The 20,554-nt window shown below is 34.9% G+C and overlaps 1 protein-coding gene and 1 non-coding gene across 2 annotated transcripts in view; both read right to left on the bottom strand.

The window, feature by feature from the left end:
* The window catches only part of Wnt10 (Wnt oncogene analog 10), a 41,124-nt gene that overhangs the window by 2,727 nt on the left and 17,843 nt on the right, over window positions 1–20,554 (bottom strand). The window contains exon 3 of the mRNA XM_073081170.1: window positions 10,830–11,119. Coding sequence (XP_072937271.1) covers window positions 10,830–11,119 — 290 coding nt within the window. The remainder of the gene's footprint in view (window positions 1–10,829; window positions 11,120–20,554) is intronic.
* Window positions 1,067–1,150, bottom strand: TRNAL-UAA (transfer RNA leucine (anticodon UAA)). Its single transcript has one exon. It is a non-coding gene; the product is annotated as a tRNA-Leu (tRNA).

The raw sequence follows: 20,554 nt of genomic DNA, 5'->3' as shown, positions 1-20,554 counted from the left end.
ATATAAAATATATTATTATAGTGGCCTATTAGATGTAGATACTTTATTTAGTCTCATTGCTTGTATCTTCATTTGTAGCTAATTACATTTTTAACAGAACAGGTTTGTATATAATACCTCGGTACAGGAGGGCCCTAAAGAAAATAACCTCTAAGTGTGTAATATAATCAATCACATCTCCAAGCGCAATTGAAACTATCTCGATCCGTTCACGAAATTGCTCACTGCATTCCGTTGCATCAGTTTTCAAAGGCGGCATCACGGAATCATAAATCTGGATTGTCCTACGTGACCGCATCTTTCGCACAATCACGGAATTGCGCCACCCACCGCTAGTTCATAACATTTACATAATTAAACGCCTCGCCGCAATCATGCTGACGTCTTAATTTCGCGAATGCCGCGGGCAGAACAATTTCCCAAATTGAGTCGGAGCAAAAATTCAAATAAATCGGTGTTTCGGACCGCCCTCCGGTCGGGTGCGCCTTAATAACGTGGTATTAAGAGCGTTCGCGATAGAATTCGCCACCCAAGACGTTTGTAATACGTAGTAATGAAGCTGGAATATTAAAAATGGACCCGAACCGCTTATTATGTTCTCACCTCGGCTGGCGGCTCGTGAGATACGGTGTAATGTGGGCCTCACAGGGCCGGCCACACCACACTCAATAGTTTTAATAGTGGCGCCCGATTTAACTTAGATCCGGTTCGAGAGCCAATATTTTTCAATGTTCGAGTTTTGAAGGCCAATCTAGCTTGGACTTTTGTTCTTATTTTTAGGAATTTCGAAATCTGAAAATTTAGTCATTAGTTTTGTTATCGCAAGTAATTGACAGTTTATTTTACTAATAAAATGACAATTTTTAATCAGAGAAATAGTAATTTTTATACGTGTAAGTATTAATTTTATTATAGATAAAGATCATTTTTTTAGATGCTCGGTAAAAATAACTAAAACAAATAGAATAAGTATCTTCAATAGGTTTAGGTTTATAACCTATATTAATAAATAAATTATTATAACTATAAAAAAAAGTAACAAAAAGAAAGTACACGAAATTGTTTATGTCAGGTGTGGGGTTCGAACCCACGCTCCCTCGCGGGAACCAGAGCTTAAATCTGGCGCCTTAGACCACTCGGCCAACCTGACACAATAACATGTGACGAAATTTGCAATATAAACACTTACTGTACTTCATAATTATTTGTAACCATGTAATGAAATTTAAATAAATGATAAGAATAATGGATTAAGGATGGACTAAGGATTTTCAAATAGATTTATAATTTGAGAATGCCACGTCACTATTTCTATTAAAATCAGTCTAACTACAGTACTTACAATAATAGAGTATAATTGTTTACCATCAATTTCCAAGAACCGATTCAATTATCATGGTGAGTATATTTGACGGCATATAACCATCATCGCCTGCTCAATGAAACACTTTTGGTAGACAGGTTGTTTGTTTGCTAGACGAGGATTGACGTGGCTACCAGCGCTCATTTCATTATGACAGACAGAAATATAAATATGGTGTCAACTAGAGGACGTATACCGTTGATAGATTAAAGTATAGACGAGTATTAATCATAATTATAATATAGAGGGACTACAACTGTAATTGTACGTGCGTTTATAAGTAGGTATAGTCCGCGTCAAACTGCTAGTTCGCTCTGAAGTTGTTGCGAGCAGATGTAGTCATTCATATAACCAAAATGGGCAACTATATTGTGCAGCATGCAACAAAATTTTTAAAACCAAATTTGGCTTTGCAAGTCACCTCAGGGCGCACGCCAAGTGCACTGCTGAAGGGTCGCCGTAGACGGATACGTCTTGGAGGACAACAACAACAACAACAATTTGCTATGGCGACGCGTGATTCATTTCTATGTTCAGAGAGGACTGACAGCTTCGCGCGGACTATACTTGTATACTTATATCAAAGTTATCTTCGCAAATTGCATCCTGCATTTTTTATTGTATTTGAGGAGAAAAAAGAGCTTCCAGTTCACGCTATTGTAAGAGGTCTCTCCCGCCCATACACACTGAACAAAAATAACAGATTCTACCTGAAGTTGATCACAGACGCGTTGCCACTTCAAAGGACTAATGAAATGAAATATTGATCAGCTGCATCCACACCTTTCCACTGCGTGTTTCAAGCTAGAAAGGTGTGCCAGTGAAAGATCCCTGATCGAACCATACCGACTCCACCACCCTTAAAATTAATTTATAGTTATTCCAAAATGGTGGCTCGATAAAACTGGGTCGATTTTTAATGAATACGAACAATAATCGAGGATAGTTGTTGTCTAGTTTGTTGGATCATAGTTTTTAACGGATTGTGTGTTTAAGTGAGATTAGGTATGTCAAATCTTATATATAAAATTCTCGTGTCACAATGTTAGTTATCGTACTCCTCCAAAACGGATTTACCGATTTTCACCAAATTGTATATGCATATTCAGTAGGTCTGAGAATCGGCTACTATCTATTTTTCATACCCCTAAGTGATAAGGGTTGTTCACCATGAACTTTTTTATTTATATGGCAACACAACGTTTTCCGGGTCAGCTAGTAATCATTTAAATGTATCAAAGTCACACACTATCTTAAATTTATTTATTTTAAATTATAGCAAGTAATCTCACAACCAAAAAAAATCGGACATATTTTTTGACAGATGTGTCTTTTTGCGGTTTGAAATGTATTTGGTGTGGATTATCCGACAATCAATAAGGTTTCGTATTAGATATCAGTCATTAATTCTCTAATCTGTATTAAGCCAATTTTATGAACACTTACCTTTGAAAGCTATAAAGGTTGTTTCACTGTTTCTGTTAAATTGAATGTATCAATGAAATTGAATTGTATTTAAAGATAGATAGATAGATTTTCTTTATTGCACACTTCAACAGATCATAACAATAGTACACAATTATATAGGTTAATTGTATGCAATAGGCGGCCTTATCGCTAAGTAGCGATCTCTTCCAGACAACCTGTGCATGGAAAAGTGGGAAAGGTAAAGAGGATAGTGAGGAAAGGGGGAAGTGTGTATGAAGTTAGGGAAGGAATATTAAACATAGTATACTTAATATAGTACACAAACAACAAAAAAAGAAATAAACACAAACACATAAAGCAAATCACAAGATAATAAATATTGATAGTAGAAAGCGAACATAATATATTTTTGAACATAATACATATATGCAAATGACGATAGCGAGAAGGAAGGTCATGGATATGAATAGAATTTCATAACTTCCTTTTTAAAAGTATCAAGTGATATAGCACGACGTATGGGGAGAGGCATTCCACAAGGTAACAGCAAAAGTAGAAAAGGAATTTTTGAAGAAGGATGTAGTATGGGAGGGAGTTTGGAGTGAGAGATTTATAGAGGAGCGAAGACAGTGATCATGAGTAAGGTGGAGGTACTTAAAACGATCTTTTAAATAGGAAGGAGCTTTGGAGCTAAACAGCATGCAGTAAAGTGCAGAAAGTATATGCACATTCCGGCGAAGTCTGATTGGAAGCCACTTGAGTTTAGTTCGATAATCGGATATGTGTTCATATTTGCGAATCCCAAATATGAAACGAATGCATAAGTTTTGAAAACGCTCAAGTTTATTAAGTTGCTCTTCAGTTAAACCAAGATAGCAAACATCGGCAAAGTTGAGAATGGGAAAGAGTAAGGATTTTTCAACGCAATTTTAGTTGCTGTTGGGAGAAAGTTACGAAGTCTCCTGAGCGAGCCCACCACGGAAAACATTTTCTTACTTAGCTCATCAATTTGAGGTGCCCATGATAAGTGTTTGTCAAAGTATAAGCCGAGATTCTTGACTTTATCGCTATATGGTATGCGCAATCAATTAAAATTTACATTAGGTAACACATTGAGATCAACCTTAGGTAATAGGCGAGAACTACCTATTATAATAACCTGTGTTTTACTAGGGTTAACTTTTAGGCCTCGAGCATCACTCCAAGCTAAAATACGAGCAAGATCATCATTTACCGAGTGGATGGTGTTAGGTAGATCTCCTAATGTAGTTTGCTGGTATATTTGAAGATCATCTGCGTAAAGATGGTAGGAGAAGTTAAATTGTGACTTACGGAGTTAATAAAGAGCGAAAAAAGAAGAGGGGACAACATATATACGTTATAATACGACTTATTTCCATACGTCTGTCTAATTTAGTCCTCAAGAGCAGTAATGTCAGTTACAAATATCCGTAATAGCAGTTTGTTGCACAATTTTATTATCATTGAAATTGATAATCATACCAATTTTATTTCATTTGTTCACTCTACATAGCTCTGTTACTCTACCTTCTTGTTTCTCTTTATAACGGCTAGAAGTTCCTATTTAAAAATAATTAATACTTATGTGTACTTATATTATATTTTATTGTAAATAAATCATAAAGGAAATACTCGAGATTCTCAAGTCGTGAATCCCGGTACAATCAATTCGAGAATGGGTACATCACTAACGCTAATAGGTTTAAGATGACCGCATCTAATCCGAACACATATTAACCATTACTTAAACCGCACACGGTGGTACGAGTGAGAATGTGGGAGTGGTACAATTAAGGTTTGATTTTAAGAATCATTATACCATCAGATTTGTTTTGACTTAGGCTTTTACGTTCGTCACGATCGTTCAAGCACCTACTTCACTTCAACAACCCATCACTGTCCCACCCGTGCCCCGCGTACGGGTCTCCTCTCAGAATGAGAGGAATTAGGCCATAGGCTACCGAGCTGGCTAAGTGCGTATTGGTAGACTTCACACATCATTAAAAACTTTTTTTTAATATTTCTCAGATGCGCAGGTTTTCTCACGAACTTTTCCCTCACTATTAGATAAAGTGATAATTAATTTATAATACGTACATAAGTTTGAAAAATCAGACCTGTATGCCTGGGATTTGAACCTCGGACCCCTCAATTGAAAGGTCGCTCAATAACTAGTCTATCACTGCTGTTAGAAGGATTAAAAGGGTTGCGGGTAATATGGACCGATAACGTTGAGGTTACGATGTTTCAGCACACATGTTTCACCTTTACATACAGGCTTTTCTGAAAATAATATTTAAGGGGTCTCCAACTGTTTTTGATCTTGATAGATGAAGGTTATAAAGATGCGTAAAACTCAATGAAAACAAATGTGTTTGGTTATGTATGTAAATATTATTATTTTATGATAAACAAAAATCTTTTGGGATATTATGTACTTATTATGAATTTATGATTATATATTTCACTGTTTATCAATAATTACCGTCGTATTGCAGCAGCATGGTGGAATATAGGTACTCTAGAACTCGTCTGGTGAAAAGACTTATACCCGGCAGTTGGAACTAAAAGGCCATGTGTTAATAATCGCTATTTTCTCTAAATCTAACCACAAATAACCCTCAAAACTGTAACAGTAACATTAAAACGTCTATATAACAAAATATTAACATCGAATCCACTTTTTGTAACATAATTATCACCTCTGCTCTCTAATGTGGTACCTAATTTCTTGTGTGGGTCCGCCGGGGTCTTTATAGTCCCGCTGAGGGAGCGGCCGCCACTCACACTGTGTTGTAAGCGTTTTTATAAGTGTTATAAAATCTTAATAGAGTTTTTTGGCGTGTAAGTCTATTTTGTTTTCTTGTAATCAGAGCTTAAAGGTTTTGAGCGGATAAGGAATTCGGGGATTCGGTACTAGTTCTTTTTTATTAGGTCATTGAATATAAATTATTTATTGATAGAAAACAGTCACCGGGAATGTAATTTTAAAAGTATCCAACGTAGCTTAAAGTGCAAATAAAGTTACTTCGTTATTTCAAATCATGACAATTCAATAAACAAAGTATTTAATGAATACCAACCACAAACAAACGAATACACAAGATAAAAAAGATATAAAATATAAAAAGATATATGTATATGTCTATTCAAAAATATCTAACTGGGGATTAAACCTGAGATCATTTACAAGTCGTGAAATGAAACTCATTAAATACTTATTTCACTGAAACACTTAACCATTTAGCAATCAAAGTAGCGAATAGAAAAACGATGCTCCGCCCGGCGTGAGGGCGGCCGACTTTATTTTGACATTAATAAAAATATCATCGAGGGTTATTATAACCGAGCGTGTCTAACTGAGATCTCACTGGGCGGCTGTTAATTATGTACCCACAAAACAAAATGGTAGAATGCCGATGGAACAATGGTCAGTGTGGGGTCCGGACCACCGAGGACGCACCACACCTCAATTTACTCTGATAGAGGGAATAGGTGTATTAATATTGATATGCTGTGATTGGTTGTTGTTACTGAAGGAGGTAACGGTTCTTTTCCAGGCATGCACTCGGGATGAACCTTGCAAATTCTGTGTTAGTATACATTAAAGAATTTGCTAAAGCAAATAAGCTTAATAACAGTTTTTCATAAGCTAACTTTTATGCGTCAAAAAGAACAAAACATAAAACAGTAATCTAACTAGCATTCTTTGTATCGTATCAAAACATCATAATTCTGCGTTAATTTAAAAAACAGTACTAAATATCTCATAAAAGCAACATTGTTGAAACGAATCATTAGGTTTGACTTAATTTTATGGCAGCCACAGTCTGTGAATCGTAAAATGTCAACTAAACTACCTGTTAATATTGAATTATGGGTGAATTAAAATGTCATTTCGCGTACTCGACCGCTTCCGAAGGTTTCTAGTAGTTAATATTAGTTGTGGTTGGTCCGGGAGTTATAATTATAAATTGACTTAACTAATTATGACCATCTGATGAGATGATCACCACTTAGTGATTATCCAGCTGTTTTATGACAGCTAATGATGTTTTTAATGTATGTTTAATATGCTTTAGCTTTATTACTGTAAACAAAATATAATAAGGTAATTAATGGATAAATAATAGTTGAAAGTTGTCGAAGTGGGAATTAACTTATTGCTCCGTTGAAATCCATGATATTGTACCTACATAAAAGAAAGATGGATATTAATTTTGATATGAATTTTTAAAATCCTTTCGATATATTTTTTCGTGGTTAATGATTTCAGATCATTTTTAAATACGTTTTTGTCAATTTTTGTGGTATACCTACTCTGTTGTCTACCACCTGTTTCTAAAATACTCGAATTGGACAGATTATTCAATAATATAAGATACATTTTACATAAAACTATCTATTTTGTAATTAAACAATTTGTTACCTATTAAGATTAAAAATGAAATAAGTACTATTAAAAATACATTTTACGACACAAGATTTATTACAACCTATTAGGCCGGTGTAAATTATGTGTAAAACCTCTATTTAAACCACAAACTATTTAATCATTTTATTTTAACAAATGTGTAAGCGGCCTAACAGTTGCAATAAATGTCACTACGAGCCGGTGGGTCCAACATCCATATAAATTAGGCACCGACTCCTACCATATAATTAACCACTATAAACGAATTACAAATTAAATAATTTGTTCCTACGTCGTGTTTGTATTATAAAAAACGTACAGACGTAAATAAAATTGTATTAATCGTAAATCCCCCTAATAAGTAAGCGAGACATGGCACGCCGTTTTAATGTCAGATTTCGTTACGAACACTAATATAATATTTCAAACAAACTTAAATTAGTTGTTACCAAACCGACAATGACAACTATGTCATTGTTATAGAGAACATAATTGGTCGTAGAGTTGTATGACAGCTGCAAACACAACTGTGTTAAGTTGTATTTAACATAGGTTTGACATGTTTATTATTAGATGGAAGAGGCCTATTAAATTATTAAAAGTAATCCCGCACGGTAGGTCCGGCATTTTGGCTTAGTCGGATACCCGGTGACGTGTGTTCACTGGTAGATTAGTAGACAATAACAAATCAGATTCTGACATATTTATGTGACAGATGCGTGCTCTGGACTGTACGGAAGGCGATCGTAATTTTGGAGCTATTTGTAAGCTTAATGTGATGTCGCGAAAGGACTTGCTTAACCACGGTGACGCTAACGATAGATTTGAGCGAGTTAATAATAAAGGTTACAATGTTGCCATACGTAAAATGCTCATGTCTGCATTATAATATCAGTAGTGTGTAGTTACCGTGTTGTAAGATAGTAAAAGAAGTATCGAAATGAATGAGTAGGGCATTTTCAGATAACACACTAGTTATTAGTGTCTCATGTAAACCTAGGCTTGCAAATCTTACACTTTTCTGATTGGTGAAAATCTCTTCAGTTCATACCTACATATTTTTTTCAGGAAGTACTTTTTCCATAAAAACCTCGTCGCAATTTAGCCTTTTTTAAGAGACCGTTTCATATAAAAAATAATGTGCGTTTAAGGAAAACTTAGTACTTAATCAAGTTTTACTATTAATATAGAAGGATTACTTAGAAATATTTACTTTGTAACATACTTTTATTAGAATTGTGCTTTATTTATGTCGCTATTGTGTGTTAATTAGCTTACTTTATTACCGTCGGTAAACTTAACTCTTTGATGTGTGGTATATTGGAGTCAGAAAATTTATTAAATCCGTGTCTATTTCTTGAATGGAAATTATATTAGTGGGCTAAGTGGACTTAGTCACGTTAGAATATATTACAGTCGTATTATCCGTCTCTATTTATATATTTATGAAAATAAAATATGTGATAATTAATACTTAAGATAACTTGAATTATTTGTAAGTGTATGATTACTTTTAAATTGACGTTTTCAGAAATTAACTCCAAAATAATTTTGTTTCAGGTTAATAATATACGATGAAAACCAACCTGAAACCTTATATGTACTATATAGTAGGTACTACGTGCCGGGATTTTCGATGTCAAGTTAGTACAGATACTAAAATAATTCTGGGAATATATTCTATTTATATTGATTTCGTCTACTACTAGCCTTACCTAATATTACAAATATTTTAGTACTGTAAAGTCTGCTGTTAAGGTATTTGGAATTTTAAGGCTGTTTTATTTTATTTTATTATTTTTGGTTCATCGTGTAGACAACTCGAATAATTTAAAAAACATCTGTGATCATGGGAACAGGTCATTCAATTATTATAAGGCACATGCGTCTGTAATTACACACGAAAATGAAGTCATAAAACAAAACGATATCCCAAAATCGATATTAAAATCACGAACTGCGCTTCATTACGTTTCGAAACGAAACGATATAAATTGAATCATTTGACTGGTTTCAATAAAATCGATTATCTTTATCGAGTTACGAGTACCGAGTGGGATCAATTTGTATGCGATACCGTAAGTTAAAACGTTATAATTATTAGTGGGGTGAAGGCATAATGTGGTCCATGTGGTGGGGATCAGACCACCCAGATTGGCTCCGACACGCCTATCTAACACCGTTTCAATTTGAGGTAACTGCTCCCATTATGTAGATAGCTATGTTAGAAAATGCATCTTGTGGAATTTCAGCGTGAGCTTTGTAATAAACTACTAATTTTATGTCTATATTGATGTTTTTATAAGACTGAAGATACAAACGAATATGTAGTTCATTGATGGTAAATGGTCATTGTCGCCCATGTACATCTGTAAAAAATTTCCATTTTGAAAAAAGATTCTACCAGAATCATATACGTTGTATACAACTCTGCCTTTTTTTAAGAATTACATACTTTGTAAATATGTATAATTTCAGCCTTGTTGCTTTGAATGATATGATCATTGCATTCAATAATATGCAAAGTCTGTGCGTTTTTTATGGAATTCGCGTGACAGATATGTCGCCACTTCCGATTAAGTTGAAGTCGTGTAAGCACGTTCGAAGTAAAAGACCTTCTATCTTAAATACTTAAGTCAGGAAAAGATAAAAAATCAATATTTATATTTATGTTATTACTAGCTGACCCGGCAAACGTTGTGTTGACATATAAGTAAAATAAAGTTAAGGGTCAACAACCCTTATCACTTAGGGGTATGAAAAATAGATAGTAGCCGATTCTCAGGCCTACTGAATATGCATATAAAATTTGGTGAAAATCGGTAAAGCCGTTTCGGAGGAGTAGGTACGGTAACTAACATTGTGACACGAGAATTTTATATATAAGAAAAAAATATTTTAATAGCTTCAGTTTGCTAATTGAGTTAATTTTCACGTTACTCGCTTAATATTCACCCCGTCGAAGATCAAACTACGGTTATGCGAGGGCGCGTCCATAAAGTACCTAAATTGAAGGGCCATTGGGCCTAGTGTCTTTTTGTCTTTGTTCTTCCTGTTATTATAGATCAAAGAAATCTCAATTGTCGTCGAGTGGATGATATCAAAGCGTAATGATCGACAAAAGATAGCGACAGATTTTTTGTTTCTTTATTTTGTTAGCTAATCTACAGTGGAGCTGCGTGATGAAGTATGTATGCGCCTACTCGTACCATGTCTCGTCTAGTTGCAGTGAAGTTAGAGTCTAGCTAAAGGAGAAGGGTTGTATATGTAATCAGCATTTTTTTGATTTAAAAATTATTGTATTTTATCTACCGATTATGGTATAGTTTGTCTTGTATTTAATAGCACCTACAACCTTTGTACATTTTATGCAAATAATATGCTTACATTGCTACCTACTCTGATCAAAAATGTAAAAATAAAAAAATTTCATTGTCACAGGAATACAGACATTCAGATCAATAATACATACCTATCTATATAAATTATTAATAACTACCGAACTGCAGAATGCAACCTAGGAAAACCAGCATTTTTAGCCTAAGGCGCTAAAAATGTGTCTAATCTAAGACCGAAATAAATACTCCTTGTGTTAACACTTACCGATCTCCCAGCAACATTGTTGTGCAAATTGATCTTCGACTGTAGATCATCCATCTTCTCCCTGACATCCAAAAACTTCTTCGAAAAATCAATTCCATAAGCCAGGTTATGGGAACAGCCGCTCCACTCCCATTTATTGACCCTCTTCCTTCCCCGTGGGTCGTGGGCGGCGCGGTAGCCCAGGGGGTCGCAGCCGCAGGAGAGGAGACGCCCTTGAGCACAGGCACGGGCGACGGAATGGGCTACACCAGCCGCAGTCAAGGCGTACAGGAATGCAGATTCCCGGAAACCTGTAAATGGGACGAATATTTAGTTTTCTTCGAAGACCTTAGTCTTTGGATCAAAATATTGTTAATGCTTTAGAGTAGTAGAAGGTATAAAACTATTTTGTGGTTAGACTTCAGAGGCAGCATCGCCAAACCTATTTCTACCTAATAACAACAGTATTCAGCGCTGCTGTGTTCTGGTTGAAAGGTGTGGTAAGGTGGAGACACTTAAGCAGTTCTTACTTAGCCTAATTGTGACTTCAGGTCAGTCACAGACTTTTTCCTAGACCATGTTGGTTACCATTCCACGGGTAACAGTAGCCACACACCATCATTTGGACTGCATGTGGCACGCTAATCCTATATTAAGTTGATTACAGATGTCCATGGATGGTTACTTACCATCAGGTGACTCGCACGCTCGCATATTAATTTCAAAAGCATCATTAAAACAAAGTACTCAAAAGAGAAAACAAGTGTTAAATGACTCAATGGGCATCTCGAGTTTAAAATAAATTTGTTTTTGCAACACTTTCGCTTATAAAGATGATCAGAGTCGTTACTTACAAATTATCTCAAATACCTGCATGCGAAATTTAATTACGACTATTGAATTTTCATGAAGCATGCCTTATATTGCTTTTCGTTTACATTACTTAAGATATTACTGGATATCCAGACCATCGGCGAAGGTTCATTGGTACGACGTACTAGTTTATCAATTTCCATTAATATTATGCACCTGCGTTTGTAGGAACTCAAAGTCTGATGGAGATATAACTGCTGGAAGGGCTTCGGGCGTAGTACTTTTAAGGAATTTAATTACATAAGAAACTTAATTAATGTGATTTTTTTTTATAATATGGGAGTAGCAGACAAGCATGCAGTCCACCTGATGGTAAGTGGTTACTGCCGCCCGTGGACATTTGTAATCAACCCCAGATAGGATTAGATATTCCTTTCTGAGGTCGGCCACAGATGCGCCGCTACCCCTGAGGACTAAGCTGGAATGCCTCGGAAAAGTCTGTCTCCCTTACCACACCCTTCAAACCGGAACACAGCAGCGCCTGACACTGCTGTTATAAGTTAGAAATAGGTGTGGCAGTGGTGCCGCCGGAGTCGAACCACAAAGGGTTCTACCATCTTCTGTGATAGTGGTATTCATGCTTGCCACATAATCTGTGATTGAACGAAGATTTCATTTTAGAAAAAATATTAAAGCGTAAGCTAATTTTGATCTATTTTTAGTGGAGCTGGAAGTACATTAAGGTTTAAATTGGAAGGGCTTCTCAGTTTGTTTTAAATTATTTAAAAAAGTATATATTACTACATAGGTTAAATTGACGAGATTATCAAATTTGCTAAAGAGCTGCAGAGATGAACCTTTAATGAATCAACATTCTAATAAAGTTCTCTATAATGCATGAATGTAGATCTCAGTTCAATCCAGATAATCTAAAAAAAATTACACCCGCATAATTTTATTTTTATGTACGTAATAAGTGTGTTTGGTAATTAAATTTGCAATAAAATAAACGTAAAGTCGTATCCAGTTAATAATATACAATGTTATAGCCAGTTCTGTTTCTTTATTTCCCTTATTCGGTGTGTGGTCGGCTCGTCGGAAGGTTGCCATAGGTAAATTCCTGCTGCAACATGCAACTCTCAATTTGTAAGTATGTATGCATTTCTAGGTGTGGAGTCTCGCATTCTTGGTTTTTGCTGCGAATACTTCGTGGACATTTTGTGACTTAGAATCAAACATTTGGTTGAAATAGTTACTTTGTAACTGATTACTTTGAATCAAACATGAGATACTTAGTTGAATTATTCTGGAGTTGTGACTGCAAAAAATATTGGTTCGATTCGGTATATTTTTTCTCAATTTGTAAATGTACACTGACAACCAGTATTCCTTGTTATACACAATATTTTGTAGTGGTAGGATGTGATTTACTTATAAAAAATAAATATTTGAACAGATAAAATATGAAATCGTAAGTTGTGCTCTGATGAAATAAAAATGTTTTATCATTTGGACTGTTCAATTCCCAATAGACTGGTTGTGATTTTTAGACAAACATACTCGTATATTTAGACAGAGTTTCACCACGCAGATCCTATAACTAACTCGTAATTGTTCATCCATAAATTCCATTAAACCTTCCGGCCAATGCGTACTAAATTTAAATATCAAGCGAGACATCGCTATCCAACTATCCGGTACAGTATCTGTCATACATAAAGCTAAAGCATTCGAGTTCGCATCTCTCCACGGAACGCGGAACGATTCTGATCGCCATTTATCTATTTTATTGCAATAAATTAAACAGAATCCATTCGAGATGCGAAGATAAGCTATTGGACTCGCACAATGTAATCTTTTTACCATAAACAGAATGATAGGCGATTTGCATTTGAGTTAGGTACGGCATAGTCGGTGCGGTTAATTGTGTTCAACTCTTCAAAGGTTAATAATTTGCTATTCTTGCTATTTCATTGTGTTGTACAGAATGGACCTCTGATGTTGGCATTAAAGCAATTTTAAGAGCTATCCCCGTTTAATAGGCAATTAAGCTACTGTTATTGCAAGGCCACCTGCTCGGCGGATCTTCGGGATGCCTGGTTTTTGTTGCAAGCATTAATCTGTACTCTGTACTGATATGCGCACTTAATTTTGACTGGGTTTTGCTTTGATCAATTACTGGCGATCCGCCCAAGCTCTACATAATTTATAAGAAATTTAGATACGTATGGAATACGACTAATCTTCGTGTTTTCTATGTCTTTGTAAAAACAATGGTTTACTGTTAGGATTGCAATTGACTTTATTATTATTATGCATGTAAATAAGCTTCGTCTGTCTGTCGTCAGAAAATAATTTATATCTTTTTAGCTTATTTGTACCAAAGAAATGGTTTTTATGGAGTTAGGTTTTTTGGTAATGTTTTTTTTATTGAACGGATTATTTAGAATATTGAAGAATTACACAGAAATTGGAAAAGAGTCCTATGGGTTTTCGATTTTAGGGCCAAATTCTATGGTGTTTCGATTTTTGCGTACCAAAGATCGACATTTGACAACTTCTGGCATACCTACTAGGAATTGTCAAATTTGGATTTTTCTAGGACAGATTTAGGAAGTTTGAATGTAATAACGGGTGATATTGAATAGAAATACAGAGGAATATCATTCAAAGAGACGGTGACTCACAAATTAATTCGATATAAGGAATGGGTAACGTTATCTATATGGATTAGCGGCTGCCCGTGGAATGAAACTAATTGCTTCACAGAGATAACTTTTATTGAAATAATGGTGTTTTATTCGATAGCCATGTCGCGTTAAGCTGATCTTTCACTAGACATTTTGCTTGTAATGTAGTTTAAATTTGACCATCAGTGAGTGAGATTCGAGCATTATAATATTTTAGTTGCCCCGAACGCATTAATGTCCCACTGCAGGACGTGGACACGTGTGTCCTTTTGGAGTAAGAAAGGTGTAAGTCATGGTCCACAACGCTGCCCAATAGCAATATTTCTTAAGAATTTAGTCGTGTCGGTTTCCTAACAATGTTTTCCTTCACCGTTAGTGAGCGTGATAATTAATTTCTAATCCGCACATAACTTTAAAAATCAGAACCAGAAGATTTAAAGTGCCTAGGATTTGAACTTCGGACTGCCGATTGAGAGGGTGAGTTTCAACTTTCAACCAATTAAAATAGTTTCAAATTATATTTCTGTGATGAATCAGATACTTAAAATCGAGTCTTGATTTGTTATATTACATGCAAATTCCCTAGTGTGATAGTACCATTAAACTATTTTCAACTAAGGAAATTTAAACCGATTTTTAACGGACTAAGGTTAGTTTTGCCTAGGAAGGGCAGGTGTTATTTGTTTTGTGGCTTAACTTTGTATGGTTTCGTCTTGGTTTCATCCGATTACAATGAAAACGTCTTATCACAATCCTTTCTGGTCGTGACGTCAGCTTAGAAACAACAATATAAGGGTTTCATGTATGTCTTGTAACATACGTTAGTAAGATTTATTACAAGATACATTGTAACAAAAAATGTACCTGACTTTTTTAGAAATTATAAGTTGCAAACGAATAAGATGTCTATCTGATTTTAAGTGGTCTTTTGCCGTTTATGGATATCAATTTCAAAGTAGGATTGGAGTCCTATCTGAGATTGGTCACAGGCCCTTTGCTTTTTCTAAGGACTAAGTGAGAATACCTCGTGTATGTTTTTAACAAGGCCTTTAAAGCCGAACTCAGCAGCCTTTGACTTGACTGCCGATGGAGTTCATGACCAGGCCTTTCATTAAGACTTTAGAGGGTAGGAGAGCTGAAAAGATCTCTTACCCTCAAAAAAGTCTAACCAAAGGTTTTGAATCAACAACCCGTTTGTTCCCAGCTTAGATGATGATGATGATACTAGAGATATTTAGAACAACTTGAATAGCGCGTTGCCGGATACATGTGCTACCACCTACTAGGAACTAGTAGAACGTTACATTATTGTTGCAATTATGTTGTATTTAAATATGCAACTCCACGGCAAAAAAATCAATAGCTTTTTCTACTCTCTGGGATAAACAATAGGTGCTTAAAGTGAGAATTTTTACAAGCTCTTCAATTACTAACTATGTATGGGACAAAAATTCGATATATTTTGACTACTTGCATCTACTTAACCGATTGGGGAATATCTATGTAATTTAAAGACAATGCAATAATGTAAAATAATTAAATTGTTATGTTGATCGGTCGGCATGCTGATCATAGCATGTCTCAACGGTGTACACGAAATTACCTCGTAATGTGACATTTTGGGTCTCAAAAAATTCCATTCATTTTAGTGCTCGAGCTAAAAACCTTGTTTAAAATAGTGACCTTATTTCTTGGTAGTACTATTAAGTAGAGAAATATTATAGAGACAAAAAACTCAATTGCATTATATATAGTCTTTATTTCTTTTAATATTTATACAAATCTAAGAACACCTTTTTTATAATAATATAGAAATAGCATGGAGGGTATCACGACCCTCAGCATTGAGGACATCGACACAAGGAGGAGGAGAAATAGCAGACGAGCATGCAGTCCACCTCATGGTAAGTGGCTACTGCCGCCCATGGACATGTGTAATCGATCTTAGATAGCCTACCTGAGGTCGGTCACAGATGCACCGCTACTCCTGAGGACTGAGCTGGAACGCCTTAGAAAAGTATGTCTCCCATACCAAATCCTTAAAAAAGATCTAGCCGTTTGGCCTGCAACACGTTCCAAAGAATGAGACATACACTCGATAAACGTTACCCACAGTTGGATAAAAAAATGTTTTTGCAACAACGCATAAACAAACTAATCCAGAATACGAATAACCATGGCGAATCGTTTCTAGGTCATCAAACCGCGCAAAAACGCAACACGATTTAGATGATTCACGTATAATAAAATGAATAATCATTATAAATCAACCATTATCTGCGAAGTGATCTTCTGGAGATGAATTAATACAGCGATATATTCGTTTATAGCTAACGATTCGTTGGGATGAGAAAGTTTAACAACTTCTGTTCGCGGCTTTGCTTCCGAAGTTGGACTTCGAGAGTTAATATATTTTCGAACAAATTGCAGAGTATATACTGTTTCGTAAAATAAATCTACTTGACTACTTAGCAGTAGGTAGTATAGGACATTTGTTATTGTAGACTTTAGCTAAGGTTTTCATAGTAATTATATATTCGTTGAAGTGATACTTCTCAAATACATTAGGGACAAAATATGGATGTGAAATTTTAACAGTAACGTTGTCACATGCGATTTTCGCTTGAATATTTCATATTGTGAATATGTCTAAATGACATATATAGGACATTAGGACATTAACCTATATTAATAATCATTAATTAACGATTTAAATACAACAATGTTAACCCTATACTTGGCAGAGAATTTTATCCTAAAAAAAATATACTTTTGCTACTTCCCTGCGTTTATTGGGTTATAAGGATATTAGGAAAAATAAAATAAAAAATCTCTGAATTTCAGTTTTCAGAATATAGTATGTGTCTTTAAGTGCACACTGCCAGGTTCACGAGAAAAAAAATATGTGTCTTTAAATGCACACCGCCAAGTACTCACTAAACTAAGAACTAATTAAAAAATATAAAAAATATCATACATTTTGAAAATACTAAAGATAAAAGTCTCGGAAGTTATGACATGTCAACAAGTTTTGAGATATTTTAGTTGAGTTGAGAGATTAGAAGACCTCGTCCCAAAAAACACAGTGCCCTCATAAAGCGACTCGAAACTTTTTGAGTGGCAATAATTTTTGTTTACCGCTGTTCCCATGACGAAACAGCAACCAGGAATTACAAACGAAGATGTCCAGGATCTGTGTGGACAATACTAACAATGGCCTATCACATTTGTACGCTATAAAGCGACTTGTCTGTTTAGACCTGCATCCATGTTTCCGTTAGAATGTTGTATTAAATTTGAGCATATGATTGGACTTTATTCCACTTGTTTGAAGGATGTGGTAAGAAGATATACTTTTCTGAGGCATTCCAGCTTAGTCTTCAGGGCTAGTGGCGCATCTATAGCCGACCTCAAGTGGGAATTTGGTCTTATCTGGGATTGATATTGCAGATGTTCTGGAATCATCATTATTGGAGATGTTTACATTTTTGACAGAAGACGCTATTGATTGGACAGGACTTGAGTTCAGGGACGTCTTTATGAGACCTAGACATCTGGAATTCATCTTTCTAGGGATTTGCTGGATTCTACATCCGATTTAATTACGCAATTTAGACACCAAAGCTAGAATTTTTCGGCCTCCAGTCATCTGAAAAAAATATTGCAAGCTAAGGACTGGGAATTTAGTGGAAACGGGGAAATATTAATTCCAGTCATGAATTATAAATAAAAAACTCTGTCTGAACTTTGTTCACCCAACCCCCTACCTTGTGTGCAGAACCTTAGTATATAGTAGCAAAGTTGGCAGTGTGCATTTAAAGACACAATATTGACAAACAGTAATATTGTATGTCGTTGGCCGTGTGCATTTAAATGCACACATAACAAAAGTCATGAATTACTATATATTCAAAACATTATATCTCAAAAAAATATCACCAAAACATTGCATAAAGCTTGCAGAAAGTAAGATTATATAAATTTCGTACATATAACTTAATTTCATTCAGATAAAATAAGATTCTTAGAGAGCGTTGCGCAGGCGCTGAATGACGGCTCGCTATTTTGTTTACCATTTACAATGTGTGAACGAGACAGATATTGATTTCATTTTCTGACATAAAGAAACGTTTGCTAATTCGCTTTCAGTTATTATTAGTAAGATTCGATGTCGCATTATCCGAAAAAAAAAATCTGATTCTAATGTGCATTTAAGTGCACAATGTCAAGTATAGGGTTAAGTAATAATATTTTTGTTAGTAGGTATAATAATGTTGTTAAGTATAGTAATTACAATACATATTATACTTATATTCAATCAAAGAAGTGTGACTTCCAACACTTGTATATACGACGGCAAGTTTTTATTCAAATACAAGTATGCTACCCAATTTACAACTGGCGTGTGATTGTTCGACATTCGAACAAAAAGTCGTGTCTTATAAACTGAGACTTATCATTTGAGATGGACTATCGGGAACAGGACGAATGTTACGGTGTACCGTCCAAATAGGGTTGTTATTGTTTATTTATAAGAGCGAGTCCGGCCGGACTTTTTCCGAGTGGCCAGTGACAAATTTATATTTGTCGAGCCGTGGAGACGCGATAGAATCGATATGTCGCGATTTATAGCACGCTCGATTGATCGATTTTGATGATTTCGAGTTATGGGTGCCCGGTACGGTTATGCTGTACGTTTTAAATGTCACTCGAATTACTTTTGTTGTAAACGATGTTCCGTATAATGGTTAAGATGTTAGTGTTGTAGAAAACGTTGAATTATTTTTAATAAGATGAATAAAAGAATGATTAACCTATTTTATTAGGTTAACTTTGACAATCTAATTGTAGATTATTTAGAATATTTAGAAAATTACATGAGAAGTTTGATATTAGAACAAATAGAGTAGCATGTTTGACCTAAATTAGTGAAACTTTACAGTATCATCCAGTCAGTGTTCGGATGTGGCGCATCGTATACCGCCATTGATCTTCAATGAAGATGGTTTTAAGTTCAACCTCCGACCCAACAAATATAAAATTATATCGACAGATTTAAATTTCAATAAAAATAGAAGAACTATAGATTTAAAAATAATTCATTTTCTATATGATAAATAAAACTATACAACAACTAGTATTATCATAAACGCGTGTTTATTATTTATTCATAAATATATATCTAAATTTAATCATTAATTATTTACAAAAAATATCTCTGTTTATGCGGTATGTAAAAAGTCCCAATTGATTATTAAGAGGACCGCGTTGTATAAATATACTGATTAGCGAATACATCAATTAAAGTTAAATAGTCCGCAACTTTGAATTATGCGCATTTAATACATAATGCAATGAAAATGTTTTAATGACTTTAGTTTAATTACTAACCGACTTATTTGTGGGTCGTATTGGGACACATTAATTGTGAATATGTACAGTAGAACCTCTGTAGTCGAGCTTCAAAGGAGAGACCAAAAATTCGATCAGTAGAGTTTTTGACTTATGGAGGATTCGAGTTAGCGAATTTTGTAAGGAAACATATGAGTCGTAGAGGTTAAAGATAAGTTCTAAATAATAATTAAATAATTTCATAAATGTGTTCAAATATTCGATTTATAAAGGTTGTAAAATTCAAGATGTCCAATTTATTATTTCGAATTACAAAGGAAAATAACTACTGAATTTGATTATACGGACTCACTAATTATTTCGATTTATAGAGGGTTCAGATTTCGAGCAACGGAAGTAGAACGGCATGAACGGACTTGAAGAAGGACGGCTTGAAGCTAAAGATGTGTTCTTACCTCTGGGGACTAAGTTGGAATATCTTGCGCACGAGTCTCTCTCTTAAACCAACCTTTAAGCCAGAACACATCAGGGATTAACGTTGTTAGTATTGATACTACAAGTCAGAATTGGCCGCAGAGCCACCGTATTTCAACAGGGTTGTATCACCTTGAAGAGCCATTATTAGTATATAAATAACAAAATATGGACCGATGACATGACCAGAGCCCTTTCCTTACGGGGTGATTCCTAACAAAAGCACCTTTAGATCGCGTGTTTTTTTTTAATTTATTCCGATCCAAATGCAACATTAACAATTATAGAGCGGCATTTGTTTTTTGCGTTAACTATATTTGCGACGTGTATTTATGAATATTCAATTCATTTCTTCAATACAGACACCCATAGAGCGAGGTGCGAGCATCGATACATACCGAATAGTCATGGTATCCA

Source organism: Epargyreus clarus, unplaced genomic scaffold (genome assembly GCF_041222505.1).
Source record: "Epargyreus clarus isolate Ecla_fem2 unplaced genomic scaffold, WU_Ecla_fem_2.2 ptg000015l, whole genome shotgun sequence".
Classification (NCBI taxonomy): Eukaryota; Metazoa; Arthropoda; class Insecta; order Lepidoptera; family Hesperiidae; genus Epargyreus; species Epargyreus clarus.
The sequence above is the reverse complement of the archived record's forward strand: the minus strand, read 5'-3'. Positions and strand labels throughout refer to the sequence as shown.